The sequence below is a fragment of the Myotis nattereri genome (assembly GCF_964212035.1).
Source record: "Myotis nattereri genome assembly, chromosome: 1".
NCBI classification, from domain to species: domain Eukaryota; kingdom Metazoa; phylum Chordata; class Mammalia; order Chiroptera; family Vespertilionidae; genus Myotis; species Myotis nattereri.
Window position 1 is genome coordinate 204,500,729 of NC_138075.1, and position 14,006 is coordinate 204,514,734.

Below are 14,006 nucleotides of genomic sequence, written 5' to 3' on the forward strand. Positions count from 1 at the left end.
TTTGGCCAGCCTGGGTGAGGGGCTGATGGCTGTTTGCAGGCTGGTCAAGCCCCCTGCAGTGGGGACCGTCACCCCATGGAGGTTTGGCCAGCCTGGGTGAGGGGCTGGTGGCTGTTTTCAGGCTGGCCACACCCCCTTTAGGGTGGGGGTTCCCCACTGGGGTGCCTGGCCAGTCTGGGTGAGGGGCTGAGGGCCGTTTTCAGGCTGGCCAAGCCCGCTGGCTGGCAACAGAAGCTCCCAGCCTCTCCTCTTTCTCTTTTTCTTTTTTTTTATTCTGGGATTTATTTACCTTCTATAATTGAAACTTTGTAGCCTTGAGAGGAGCTCAGATTCAGCCAGGGCAGGCAGGAGGCAAGCTTGACTTCCTCGATGGAGGAACCCACTCCTGCTTGCTCCAGCTCTGTGGCCACGGCTGGCTGGAAGCAGGTATATGGGGTTTATTTACCTTCTATAATTGAAACTTTGTAGCCTTGAGAGGAGCTCAGAGCTGGCCAGGGCAGGCGGGAGGGAAGCCTCCTGCTCACTCCAGCTCTATGGCCACAGCCGGCTGAAAGCAGGTATCAGGTTTATTTACCTTCTATAATTAAAACTTTGTTGCTTTGAGTGGAGCTCAGAGCTGCTGCGGCAGGCAGGAAGCTTGGCTTCCTCCATCATTGGGGCAACGAAGCCTCCTGCTTGCTCCAGCTCCGTGGCTGCCGGCTGCTATCTTGGTTGGGTTACTTTGCATATAGTCACTCTGATTGGCTGGTGGGCGTGGCTTAAGGTGTAGCAGAGGTACGGTCAATTTGCGTGTTTGCCTTTTATTAGTGTAGATTCCCACTCCTCTGCACACTCTACGCTCTTCCCTGCACCCTTGGTCTCCATGCCCATGTTCCTCTCCTTTGTAGAAAGCCTGAGTGATTTTCCCGGTTCATTTTGCAACAGAACCCCACAGGCCAGCTTTCCTTAGAGCACAGATGATTACCAGCTCTTGGCTGCCTTGGTGTCCTTATCGTTGGGTGGAGAAGCATTCACTTGCCCCAGAACAAAATGGCCAAATAACCACTCCTTTGTCATGTGGTGTTTGTTTATTCGGCAAACGTTTACCAAGTACCTGCTGCCTGTGCCATGTTAGGAAGATGAGTAACATGCCACCTGTAGCCCCAGGGAGTTCCCTTTCTGGTAGGGGGAGACTGACTCACAAGCAGGCAGTAAGGAAACGTTCTGGTAAGTGTTTTGCTGGGGAGAGGGGAGCATGGAGGAATGTGGGAACGCAGAGAACGTTCACTGACTTTAGTGAGAGACCCCAAGTTGCAGCTCTTAAGGGAGGAGTTGGCATTGGCTTGGCAGAAAAGAGAAGGAAAGTGGGTACTTGAGGTAGAGTACTGTTGGTGTGAGCCTCTCTAGCAAAGAGGGAGGGAATGATTTAATCCAGCCTTGTTGAATTCTCGATAGGGTAAAGTAAGCAGTTTAAATTGTTTTATTCTTCTAGAACTTACATGTATTTTTTAAAAACCACCGTCAACTTTGCAATAAGCTGTTTCCTAGTTGAAATTGCCTGAATCTGTTGAATTGTTACAATGATTGTGAGATGACTTGATCTCAAAACATTTTAAATTTGCTTGTGAACATAAATTCTAATTAGTGAAACGAGTAAGATGCTCATAGTGAGTTAAGTAATTGTGGTGGTTTACTATTTAAGCCTCATTGTTCATCTTTTTTCTGTCTTCATCCAAAAAGGAAAGAAAAAACAAAAGCATTCAATATGTATGCTTAAATTTTTAAAATATATTTTAAATTACCTCTGTCTTGTCAGTTCTTGTCTAAAGCTATAATGTAAAACAATTTCAATTTTTTTTTTTACTTTTGGACACATTCTTATGTATTGGGAGGAAATAAAGTACGTTGAACATATATGGGGGAAAGATGAACAAAAATTGGAAATCGGTCACTGTTTTTGAAATGGGTCAGTTTTTACATACTATTAAATGCTGCCTTTTAAATTTAGTAGAAATATTAAATGTGGGGCTTTTTCTTTTTATCATGAAAGAAACAAGACCAATAAGGAGATGCATGTAGCTTATAACAGATTTTAGGTTCTGGAATAGTTATGAAATGTGGCTTTGGTCTAGACCAGTGATGGCGAACCTTTTGAGCTCAGCATGTCAGCATTTTGAAAAACCCTAACTTAACTCTGGTGCCATGTCACATATAGAAATTTTTTGATATTTGCAACCATAGTAAAACAGAGATTTATATTTTTGATATTTATTTTATATATTTAAATGCCATTTAACAAAGAAAAATCAACCAAAAAAATGAGTTCGCGTGTCACCGGTTCGCCATCACTGGTCTAGACAATAAAATGAAACAATTCTTATCGAGTAAGAAGACTCTCTCTCTCTCTTTAAGGTTATGAGAAGACCGATGATGTTTCAGAGAAGACTTCCCTGGCAGACCAGGAAGAAATACGGACTATATTCATCAACCAGCCCCAGCTGACCAAGTTCTGCAACAACCACGTCAGGTAGGACCTGCTAAAAAATGATCTGGGACCAGCCAGCAGGCCAAGTCCTATGGGCGTTCTCCCAGCCAAAACGAAAAAGATTGCAAAGAGCTTGCGGTTACATCAGTTAATATTGAGAGTTTTCTCCATCTTGTGGCCAATAAGGAAGGAGCAGAAAGGATAAGCAGCTGCTCATGGGTAATCCCTTTGTGTTAAACCTGTTAATAGATTGTTGTTTGGGTTTTCACATTTTAGAAGAGGTCCTTTGCCATTCTTCACAGATAACTCCTTTTGGTTAAAAGGAGTTAAAATTTAGTATGGTGGTGAGGAATGGAGGGCTGTGAGAATTACTCCATTGTTATATATTCATTGCAACAATAATATAAATGTATCTCTGTTATAAGCCCAATTCATTTAGTGTCCCCTGGAACCAAGTGAGCACCCCCAGTGCTAGCCCAGTGTTTCTCCATTGGCAACATTCCTAAACTGGAGACATGCCCACTTAAAGTGAACATTCACAACTTAAAATTCAAGCAAGAGGAACTTTTCACAGTTTGGGGAGTGTGGCGTGTGTCCCTTTAATCTCCTCTCTGTTATTAAGAAGAGGAAGATTGGATGTTTCTAATACCTAAACTGTGACTGACTGGCTATATCTGAAGTGTTCAGTGTGGAGTCCAAGCCAAAGTCGTAGAGGGTCCGTGAAGAAAATTCAAATCCAGGAAACTCCCCGTTTCTCTGACATTATCCAGGGACGGCATCTCTACTTAAAGTCTCTCTGGTCCTGCTGCTCAAAGTGCTGACTTGTTTTTTTTTTTTTTTGCAAGATTTTATTTTCAATGAACGTATTATACATTTTCTTAAGTGAAGTTGCCCTTCTTTGTAAGCTACCCCTGGTGATGTTAAACAGGATGGCTGACCAAGGAGAAAGAAAGATGTTAGGCAGAACGTGAAAGTCTTACTGTTCATTTATGCAGCTCCTTTCACTCCTTTTCATTCAGGTTAATGACCATTTGCAATAGTCTCCCAACTTGAAGCAGAGGACAGAGGCTCCTCATCTACTTTTGCAGATGGTGATACTAGAATTTTGTAAGCGTTGGAGCTAATCGTGGAGCAATTAACTTTTATGCTACTTTCCATTTTGTTTTCTAGCACTGCGAAATACAACATCATCACATTCCTTCCACGATTTCTCTACTCTCAGTTCAGAAGAGCCGCCAATTCATTCTTTCTCTTTATTGCACTGCTTCAGGTAAAGTCCTGTCGTAAAACCTTAGTTCGACAGCAGATGTTCGGATTTAATAAAAGCCTGTGACCAGCCTTCCGAAGCTTATCCGAACACAGAGAACTCAGCTGGTTTGGGTGGACAGTTCCAGCTTCTGCTACAGCCGTGTTAGAATTTCACTACCTCTTTTAGTCTTTCCATTCATTTTTATCAGCTTATTTTTAAACATTCTGTAAATTTGATGTGGCGAGGACTATCCGTTTGGGTTCTAAGGGGGATGGGGCAATTTCTTAAAGCATCAGTTTATTTTAGTAGCAGTGTAACTGTCAATTCTGAACCTTAGACGACAAGAATTCTCACTATAAATCTTGTTTCTCTTTGTAGTTGTGTTAGTTGTAATCAGGGGGAAAAAAGTTTTATATTAAAAAATAGCATACACCCATTGTAGAAAGTATTAGGAAACATATCAATGCCTAAAGACAAAATTTATAACTCATTCCACCACCGAGAGGCAACTACGCTCTTAAAATCTGGGTGTATATCCTTCTGGTCTTTTTTTTTTTTTCTTGTATATTAATTTAGTGTTCAAAGGGGACCACAGAGTACATACGTTTCGTAACCTGCTTTATCAGTATTTTCCCATGAGATTCATTGTGTAGCTAAAATATTATATTTTAATGGTCATATGATATATTAGTATATGGATATACTGTAATGTATGTAACCAAGCCCCCTTTGTAGGTGTTAGTCCTACACCCAGCTGCTTGCCAGGAAGCGAGTTAACATGCTCTTCCAGCTGCTTCTTAGACTTGAGCAAATCATCTTACCCAGTGTCAGTCTGCTAAGATAGTAAAATCAAGGAAGCATATTTTAAGAGGCACTAAGATGTTACCGTTTTTAAATGTATTATCAACTTGCTAGTTCTCACTGGATTTCTCTCTTTTTCTTTTCCTTCAAATAGCAAATACCTGATGTATCACCCACAGGCCGCTATACAACACTGGTTCCTCTCTTATTTATTTTAGCTGTGGCAGCTGTCAAAGAAATCATAGAAGATATTGTAAGTACTTGATTTTTTTCATAAGTAAATGTGACTCTTTAGTTTTATATAACTATTTTAAAATATTATTCCTTCTTTCAGTTATTTTGTTCTTGACACAAGCTGCTTAAATGCCCATTTAACTTAGAAGTGTGTAGACTATCCTCCCACCTCTGCAGTTAATTTCTATTGATTTTTATATTATTAACATTTCAAAATGCTTGCTATAGTGTTTCCTTATGTGTGTAGTTTATTAATGAAAGAAATTAATTTGAATGAAATAATTGACTTAGAAAAAATATATTTGAACATTATTAATTATGTTCAATTTTCAATTTGAACTTTGTTTCAAGTTAAACAGAACCTCCAAACTATCTAAATGTAGTAAAGGGTTTCTTGGTATTTTTTATTTTTAAATTTATATGCCCTAGTTTTCACCTCATTAAATACCTATGATTCCTTCCTTATTTTAGTAGTTCTGTTTCCTTTTCTTTTGTCTTGTTTTATTAGAAGAAAGCAACAGCAAATGTGCTATTTTTATTTTTCCGTAGTAGCCGAGAAAAGAGGAAGTCAGTTTCCCTTTTATAAAATACATTCCCCAAAATAAATTCAGGCTTTTCTTTTTCTCCCATTTTATCTGTTGTTTGCCTACCTTAGTTGAGGAAGTCAACATTTTTTTCTATGCCCTTTAAATAATTTGCCTGTCTCAAAGGACCTGCTGTCAAGCCTTAGGCAAGTCAGATGGTAAGGAGAGGAAAGGCCACGGCATTCTTTAGAAAGCTCCAATTTAAAGTTACACAAACATTCATTAATATTATAGCTGCGGGGGATCCAACTGGGATCTCATTGAGAACACATGAGCCATAGCATCACTAGACCGTTAGACGTGGGTCAGCCAACTGTTTACCAGGGATGGGGAACCTTTTTTCTGCCAAGGGCCATTTGGATATTTATAACATCATTCGCAGGCCATACAAAATTATCAGCTTAAAAATTAGCCTTCTATATATGGTCAAACATGTAATTAATGCACCCTTAATACCTCTGCAGGCCCACACCACCCCTGGCTTAGTTCATTAGTGTCAAAAACATCTAAGTGTGTACGAGTACAAACAGAGGTGTGTGTGTGAGTGTGTGTAAAACACTATAGTCCTCTTGATTGCCAGTGACATACTTGGTGGGGACCACTAGCTGAAAAGTACGGGGTCCCTCTTCTCATGCGTATTGTTCCACACAGACTTACCACCTTTCAAATAAAGGTTGGATTTGGCACGCTATAAAGATTGGTCTTTACTACAGTTTTGTCTCTTTGCCTTTTGCACTCCCTTTTCTTTCTTTGTTTAACCTAGGTTTTATTGAGCATCTGTTACTTACTAGGTATTATGCTTTTGTTTTTGCAAAAGTTTTTCTCATTTAATTCCTTCAAAAACTTCTGAAAGTTGATATCAACCCCATTTTAAAGATAAGGAATCTGAGGCTTGGAGAGGCCAGGTATCTTGTCCAAGAAATTGATGGAATTTCTATCCCATCCATTGCTCTTCTTTATTTTTGTGGCAAGTCACCAATAATCGATGCTAACTAGAGGCCTGGTGCATGAAATTCGTGCAGCGGGGTGTGTGTTGGGGGTCCCCTCAGCCCAGCCTGCACCCTCTCCAATCCGGTAACCCTCAGGGGATATCCAACTGCCAGTTTAATCAGGCCTAAACCAGCAGTCAGACATCCCTTTCACAATCCTGGACCTCTGGTTCCTAATTGCTTGCCTCCCTGCCTGCCTGGTCGCCCCTAACTGCCCCCCCTGCCAGCCTGGTCTCCCCTATCCTCCCACTGGCCTGGTCACACCTAACTGCCCCCCCCCCCATCGGCCTGGTCACCCCCAACTGCCTCCCCTGCCAGCCTCGTAGCCCCTTACGGCCCTCCTGCTGGCCTGGTCGCCCCACGCAACCTGCTGTTCAGTTTTTTGGTAATCCCTCACTAACCCCCCCTGCTGGACTGGTTGTAGGCAACCATCTTATGAGGGTGTGAGGGTTAATTTGCATATTACCTCTTTATTATATAGGAAAATTTATACTAATAAAAGGGGTGGATATCTTCCGGACAAAGCCACAGCAGCTGCCCGAGGCTCAGGCAAGCTGCAGATGGCAGCGGCCGCTGCCAGGGCCCAAGGCTCAGGCAAGCCACAGGTGGCAGCTGCCACTATGAGGGCCCGAGGCTCAGGCAACGAGTGCCAAGCCAAGGCTCAAGCAAACCACTGTGGCTGCAAGGACTGAGGCTCACGCAGCCACGGCAGCCAGCAGTGGCAGCAGCAGAGGCATGATGGGGGCATCGCCTTCCCCTGATCGGCTGGTTGCCTCCCACAGAGGGCCTAAGCCATCAGTAGGACATTCCTTGAGGGCTCCTGGACTGTGAGAGGGGGCAGGTCGAGCTGAGGGACCCTTCCCCTCCCACCCCCAGTGCACGAATTTTTGTACACCAGCCCTCTAGTAAAATTAATAACAGTGAACTTCTGGGTTCCATGTTCATGCTTTATGTCCTTTACATTTATTAAATCTTATATTAACCCTTTCAAGGATAAATGGTATTATCCCTATTTTACAGAGGAGGGTGAGGAGGCACAGAGTAGTAAGGTAACTTGCCCAAGCTCATACAGCTCTTTTGTGGGGCTGTGAGAATTCAAATAAGGCTCCAGACTCCTGCCTTACAATCATTGCTCTAAACTGCCACGTCTACCTTTACCTTTTCTTTTCCTTATCAAAGCTAGAAGCTTTCTAGCTATGTTTTTAGTACCCCCTTTATGAAAATGCACAGTAAATAGAATGGTATCCAAGAAGTTTTTTGTTGTTGTTGTTTTAACTAAACGCCTATTAGAACACAGCTAATTGGGCAGTTTCTGAAGGATGTTATATTAGTATCATGGGATAGTAATAGTATCATTTGAAGTAGCTTTCTAATAAGTATTAAGAAATGAAATAAAAATGGTCTGTAAGAATGGTTTAACAAGACTGCTGGAGGGAGATGTCAAGGAGGCAGCTGGATATAACTGTCAAGAACTCAGATGAGAATTTTGGCTGGTATATATATATTTACGTATTGGTTATCATTGGAATTGCAGGTATGAATGAACTAAGAGAGTGTAGAGTGAGAAGGAAAGAGGGCAAGGGAGTGAGCCTTAAGGAATTCCATCACTGAATTAGACGCAAGGAGACAAAAGAAGGGGCCAAGGTGCAGGTGGAAGACCTGGATGATGATGTAACAAGAAATGTCTAGGTTGGAAGAATTCCCAGAAGTAGGATTAACCAATATTGCATCCTTAAGTGTCCTGAAGTTCATGGAACTATTTACACAGTCCAGTTTATTGGTGTGCTGTCAACCAAATATTGAAAATATTAAATAATTCACTAGGTCTCACTGGTTTTAATGAATTCTGATTACAAGACAGTGGAGGTATTTGAATTCAGAGAATAACTATATTAATTTTTCTAAACTATTACTTTTAGAATAATGATCTCTTTAAGATACAAAGATGCTTTCTTTTTGTAGTCATCAGATTAGAATCTGCCTGTCTGGGTGGGTCCTTATGTATATTTAGCACAATTATGTCCTGACAAGTAGCCTAATTTATTCTGTGGTGGGAAGGTTGAGGAAAGGGATGCTCTGTACAGGAATTCTCTGTGGATGGAAAATAATGTTCAGGAACTCGTTAGGTTTCACTAAGATTAAATTTCCTGTAGAAGTGGAATGTTCTGTTAATTAGCTTTTATTTGTCTCCTTCAGTTGAAAGTCTAACTATTATATATTAGAGGTATGCATTGTTTTGGAAATATTTGCAGTTGCTCTAAACATCTACTTTTACCTTGGATCATTATTTCAGTCTAAAATTTATTTGGGGTTACTGTTCATTTTCTTAAAATCTTTATTAACAGACAAAAATGAGTAAGCATGCTCTAATGGTATGCTCTACTGAAGCTACAAACTTAACAGAACTTTAAAAAATTCAGTTAGGAATATTTGCTGGCAAATGGTGTGCTTGCTTTTGGAAGCAATAACTTGCCTATTAAAAGTGTACATTATTACACTCTTATTTATGATAGTTTTATTCTGAGAAAGAATTGTCCCTGCATGTGGATGTGGCAAGAATTATTTTCAACAAGCCTTCCATAGAAGTGTTCTGAATGCGCACTTGCATTTTAAGCCGTTCACTGGCTGATTATTGGGATGAAGCAAGTTCTCACTGCCAGCTATTGTGTTAGTCCTCCTGAGGGTTGCTGTGTCTCCAGACTTTTCTCTTGGAAAGTGTTTTCATACATGCCCTGTGCCCCTAAAAACCATCTTTCTTCTCAATGGAAAGCTTAGGAATTTATTTGTTTTGCATTTGTTCCATCCTACTTTATAGTCAGGTATATGCAGCTAAATCTGAACATGGGTTTTATATGATAGAACCTTTGAACACGAAGTCAGTTACACTCGACACTGTTTTCCAGCATCAACAGAAGCTGATGTGTTACACGCAATGCTATACGTTTAGACAGAAGCCATGGGAAACCTCTCGTTTCCGTTGGTCATTCAAATTCTCACCTTCCTCTGACCTACCGTTTCTTTTCCTTACTGCTATAAAACATTGGTCTAACTCTTCAAACTCACCCACCTAGACATAGACTAACTCACCTGTTTATTTATTTTTTGTCCTAATGCTTTTGCGAGAAAGGAGAACAGGATCATGCATTCAGTGTCTTGAGATTTTGGGGGGAAATGGCTCTTGGGGAGCAGTAGATGGAAGAGGCTTTGTGCCAGTGGAAGATGCACTTGTTTTGTAGTCACTGACAGACATCAGCACATCATTAAATTATAGAGGAGGTGTCAGCTTAATCAGATAATGGATTTTATAAGTTGAAAATACTTCAGTACCGTTATTCAATGGTAGTTATTATAGATCATTCTCTTGGGCAATCTTTTGTAAGTGAGTTATTGAAGCAAATGACTAAGTCAGCCTTTGAGGGCAAACTCTGCTAGTACGTTAACATTTGAATCTTACCTGCATGCTAATGTCAGATCTTCTGAGGACCATACACCTGTACTCCTGGGGAAGGACTGTGGATTGCTTTCAGTTTTAAAATTCCTGATTACCCTCTGGTTCTTCCCATCATCACAGCCGCAGCATATTTATGACAAGAAATCTCTTGTTGTAGGTGCTATTTTGTTTTATTTATCTTGCTCATTTTTTCACAGTTTTTATTTTTGCTTTAAATTTTAGAAACGACATAAAGCTGATAATGCTGTGAACAAGAAACAGACACAAGGTAGGAATTTTACAATTTATTTCTTATATCTGTCAAATACACTCATACTAATATAAATAATCACTTCAGTTAAATGTAACTCAGTTGAAAACACTGAATATCTCTTACGTTTTTGTTCCAGGGTAGATTCTTGCTGTGTAGCATTTATTAGCATGACACTTAAATTCGCAATAGATGACTTACAGTGGTAATACTTTTGAAAGGTAACATCTTTAATATGTTTAATTACCTCATAGCAATGTGCTTGAAAGTACTGTCTGTAAAATCTGCAATGGTTTTGACAGTATTAAATGCTGCAAAATGTTTTTATTTTGTTTTTTACTTATAGATATTATTCTAGAAAAGATATTATTATATAAAACAATTATTCTATAATTATTTAGAAACTAGAGGCCCGATGCACAAAATTCGTGCAAGGGGCATGGCCCCTGCTGCGGCAGCCGCCTCTGCCTGGGCCCCCGCCTGCCGCGGCTTAGTCCGGGAGGTCATTTGGAAGGACGTCCTGTCTAATTAGCATATTATGCTTTTATTATTATAGAAGATTTATAGAAAATAATAAGATATTATATTGTTTGGGCAAAAGGCATATTGAGAGCACTTTGATTATACTATACATGGAAACAATATGTGCTCCAGAAATAAAGTTATTAAATCCAAGCCAGCTACTTGGAAGTGCATGACGTTTTGGCATGGCTCTTCTGTTGTGTGGGTCTCGTTTTGATGCAGTCCAAAGCAAAATGACCTTCAACAGAAGCAAAGAAACTGTTGTCAGATTTTTAAGAAATACTCAGGAACATGCAAAACAGACATAGAGTTCCATCCAGGGGCTTGTCCCATCCAAGAGTCTTGTCTCTCTCTGAAGTCCCCTGATGTGTTGAAGATGAGACATGTCTGCCAAAATGAGCTGATAATTAAAAACAGTATTTTTATATTGCTGTGATTTTCATGGGACCCCGTCAAAATGCCCTTCTTGTCTTACCACCTTCCACCAAGGGGATTACCTGCTGGTTTTTGATACATTTGATGAAGTCACATTTATTTGTCACCCAACAGGTTAACAAAATATTTATGTTCTGTTATTTCCTATGGGACATAAGAAAAAAATGTAAGATGGGAATTATATAAAAGCACAAAGTACTAGTAAAAGGTGATTTTGTGTGCAAAATGAAGGACTTGGATGGATTATATGATCTCAATGTCTCTCTAAATTTTTGTGGCAAATAATGGTTTCTATGTCAACTGCTATATAATTAAAGGAGAGAAAATTATGGGGTAACTTGAGCTACATCTTAAATTTTGGGGAAACATTGGATGAGCAGAGGACATGGGGAAACCATTACGAGTGGGCTGAGTGGGAAAACAGGAGGAGAGGTTATCCTAAACAGAGATGAAGGAGGCTGTTGGATTGCTTTGTTGAACCATCATTACAGTATCAGGTGAAGAAGGAGAGGCATCTCAAAGGGAAGCTAACAAGATGAAAATGTAGACCAGGGTCAGTTATGATAGGGCCTCGAATGCCAAGCCAGGGGATTCCAAATGTCCTTCCTTACGCATACTGACTAGCTGTTGAAGGTCTACAGACAAAAAATCGACAGGATGAACATGCAGATGAAAGGTGGGGAGCAGAACACATTGGGGTAGGAGGCTTTTAGAAGTCTGGGAATAAAGTTACTCCAGGAAGGTGGGGAGAGTGAAAGCCACGGAATTGAAAGGGATAAACTCAACTGTTTCAGGTACTTGGCAGCATGCACTTTTTGCATTTGTTGCCATGTTGCTCAGAATGTTCAGTAACAGATTTTGAACTAATAATATGTAATTATTTTTTCAATACACACTGGATCTCGCAGCAGAGAGTTCCGATCATTGAGGATGGGCAGTTATTTCTTTCCAAGCATTGGCCCAAGAAGTCATTGTACAGTCAAAGAGTAGCTGTCATGGGTGTGATTATTTTAGGCACCACACCTTGAACTGAAATGATCTATGATTTTCTAGGTACTTACATACTTCCAAAAGTACTCCCTTTTTTCTATTCTTCAGAGAAAATATTCTTTCTTGTTTATCATTCTTGGTTTGTCAGATCACCCTGGATTAACACGATCAGCTTCTATAGCTAAAAACGAAGAGTAAGCAAGTGATCCCTGGCCGGGTGGCTCAGTCTGTTGGAGGGCCATCCTGTACCCTAAAAGGTTTCAGGTTCAGTCCCTGGTCGGGGCATATACAGGAGGCAACTGATCAATGTCTCTCTCTCTCTCTCCCCCTCTCTCCCTCCCTCTCCCTCTTCCTCTTTCTCTCCCTCTCTCCCTCCCTCCCTCCCTCATCTCTTCATCTCTCTAAAATCAATAAAAAAATATCCTTGGGTGAGGATTTAGAAAAAAAAAAGGAATAGGTAAGTGAGAAGGAAGGCTTCTAACATAAGTGTATATAAAACTCATATCAAAAATAAAATATTTGGGCTTCACAGCTATAAACACCATTTTAGCGAAATATTTGGTAATCCCATATATAAGACACTATGGGATACTTGATACTTGACATTGTTTTCTAAGAGATCTTTCCTGTTTTTCTCCCTGCATTGTCTAATTTAAGTACCGGTTATCTTTTTTATTTTGAGGTTGATAGGAGATAAGAGAATTGCTTGTAGAGGACACTGTTTGCTATCACATAACTCAAATTGCTTAATATGAAAGCCATCTGTTGTCATTAGACCAGAATGAAATTGAATTTGCTTTGCCGAATTGAGTCAGTAGTGGGTGTAGGAGTGGGAAGGGAGTATTTTTGACAGATAATTAATTTTTGACAAATATTTGAAGTATTGAGCTTAAAATTTCAATTTCTAAATGTTTACCAAGACCGTGTAATGTGTAAGAAGATACCTTTCCTTCAGATTCCAATAGTAATCCTTCTCTGTTCTTAGAGAAATCAATATTTTCTCTCCTTATTTTGCATTGAGGCACTAGAGTGACTTTTTTCTGTCATTCCCTAACAACTTCAGAAATATAAACTCCTAATGTGATTTCCAACATTACTAATCATTTAACTGTAGCCTAGTACATGTCTGATGCCACATTTTCACCAATCAATGCACTCAATCAGGGAGCATATTTTGTACTCAACTCAGGACTTTATAAACTTTACATTTTAGCCTATTATCAACGCTTTTGAAAACAAGCCATTTCTTCTCCTGGAGTTTTATAGTTGGTTCATTGAGCTAGAAAATTCAAAATGTTATATTGTTCTCTGAGGACATAGCTGTTGAGGGAGGGCAGAGAACATTGATGCTCAGAAGTCCGGGGAATATGAGTGAGTCTTGAGTTGTGTGGTCCCCTCCTCCCCATGATTTGTGACCACCTTTCTTTGCTCCTGTCCTTTGGTTGTGTGCTGCTGTAGCTGTACCAGGTGGCAGCACTGCAAAGGCAAGTCTACCTTCCTACTCATCTTCGTGTTTACCACGAAGGGGCATGTCCTTAGCTGGTGGTGTATGTGTTTGCATAGCAAATGAACCGGTGAATGAACCATTCTCCCGACAGATGCTTGAGAAGGAAGAACCTAGGCATGAGAGGAGCCTTCTTGAAAATTCATTATCTGAGGTGTGAGCATGATGTGTTTCCATAACACCACTTCGCAGGCACTGATAAAATACTAGCGTGGCAGAAGTTCTCGTCACCTCCTCACCCTCTCTGTTGAAGTCATTACATCATCATTTCACCTGCTTCGCCTCCTGTGGACACCTTACTGTGTCCACTCATCCGTTCTGTTATCCGGAGACCAGAGCACTGCCATATTCAGAATGCCCCAGGTCTCCTTGCATCTAAACCTACCTTCATTTTCTCTGACTTCTTCCCTTGATATTTGAACTCACGGTCTCTGACATACCCTCTTCCGTGTGTCCAACACACACTGAGGCAGTCTCTCACGGCTTTCCCTAAACTGGGTTGTTCTGCCAAATTTTGCTCTGCAGGAATTCGT

The 14,006-nt window shown here is 40.4% G+C and overlaps 1 protein-coding gene across 1 annotated transcript in view; it reads left to right on the plus strand.

Annotated features, from left to right (window-relative positions):
• Positions 1-14,006, plus strand: part of ATP8A1 (ATPase phospholipid transporting 8A1) — a 211,479-nt gene that overhangs the window by 28,629 nt on the left and 168,844 nt on the right. Inside the window, exons 2-5 of the mRNA XM_081092781.1 lie at positions 2,392-2,506; positions 3,635-3,734; positions 4,669-4,767; positions 9,995-10,040. Coding sequence (XP_080948907.1) covers positions 2,392-2,506; positions 3,635-3,734; positions 4,669-4,767; positions 9,995-10,040 — 360 coding nt within the window. The remainder of the gene's footprint in view (positions 1-2,391; positions 2,507-3,634; positions 3,735-4,668; positions 4,768-9,994; positions 10,041-14,006) is intronic.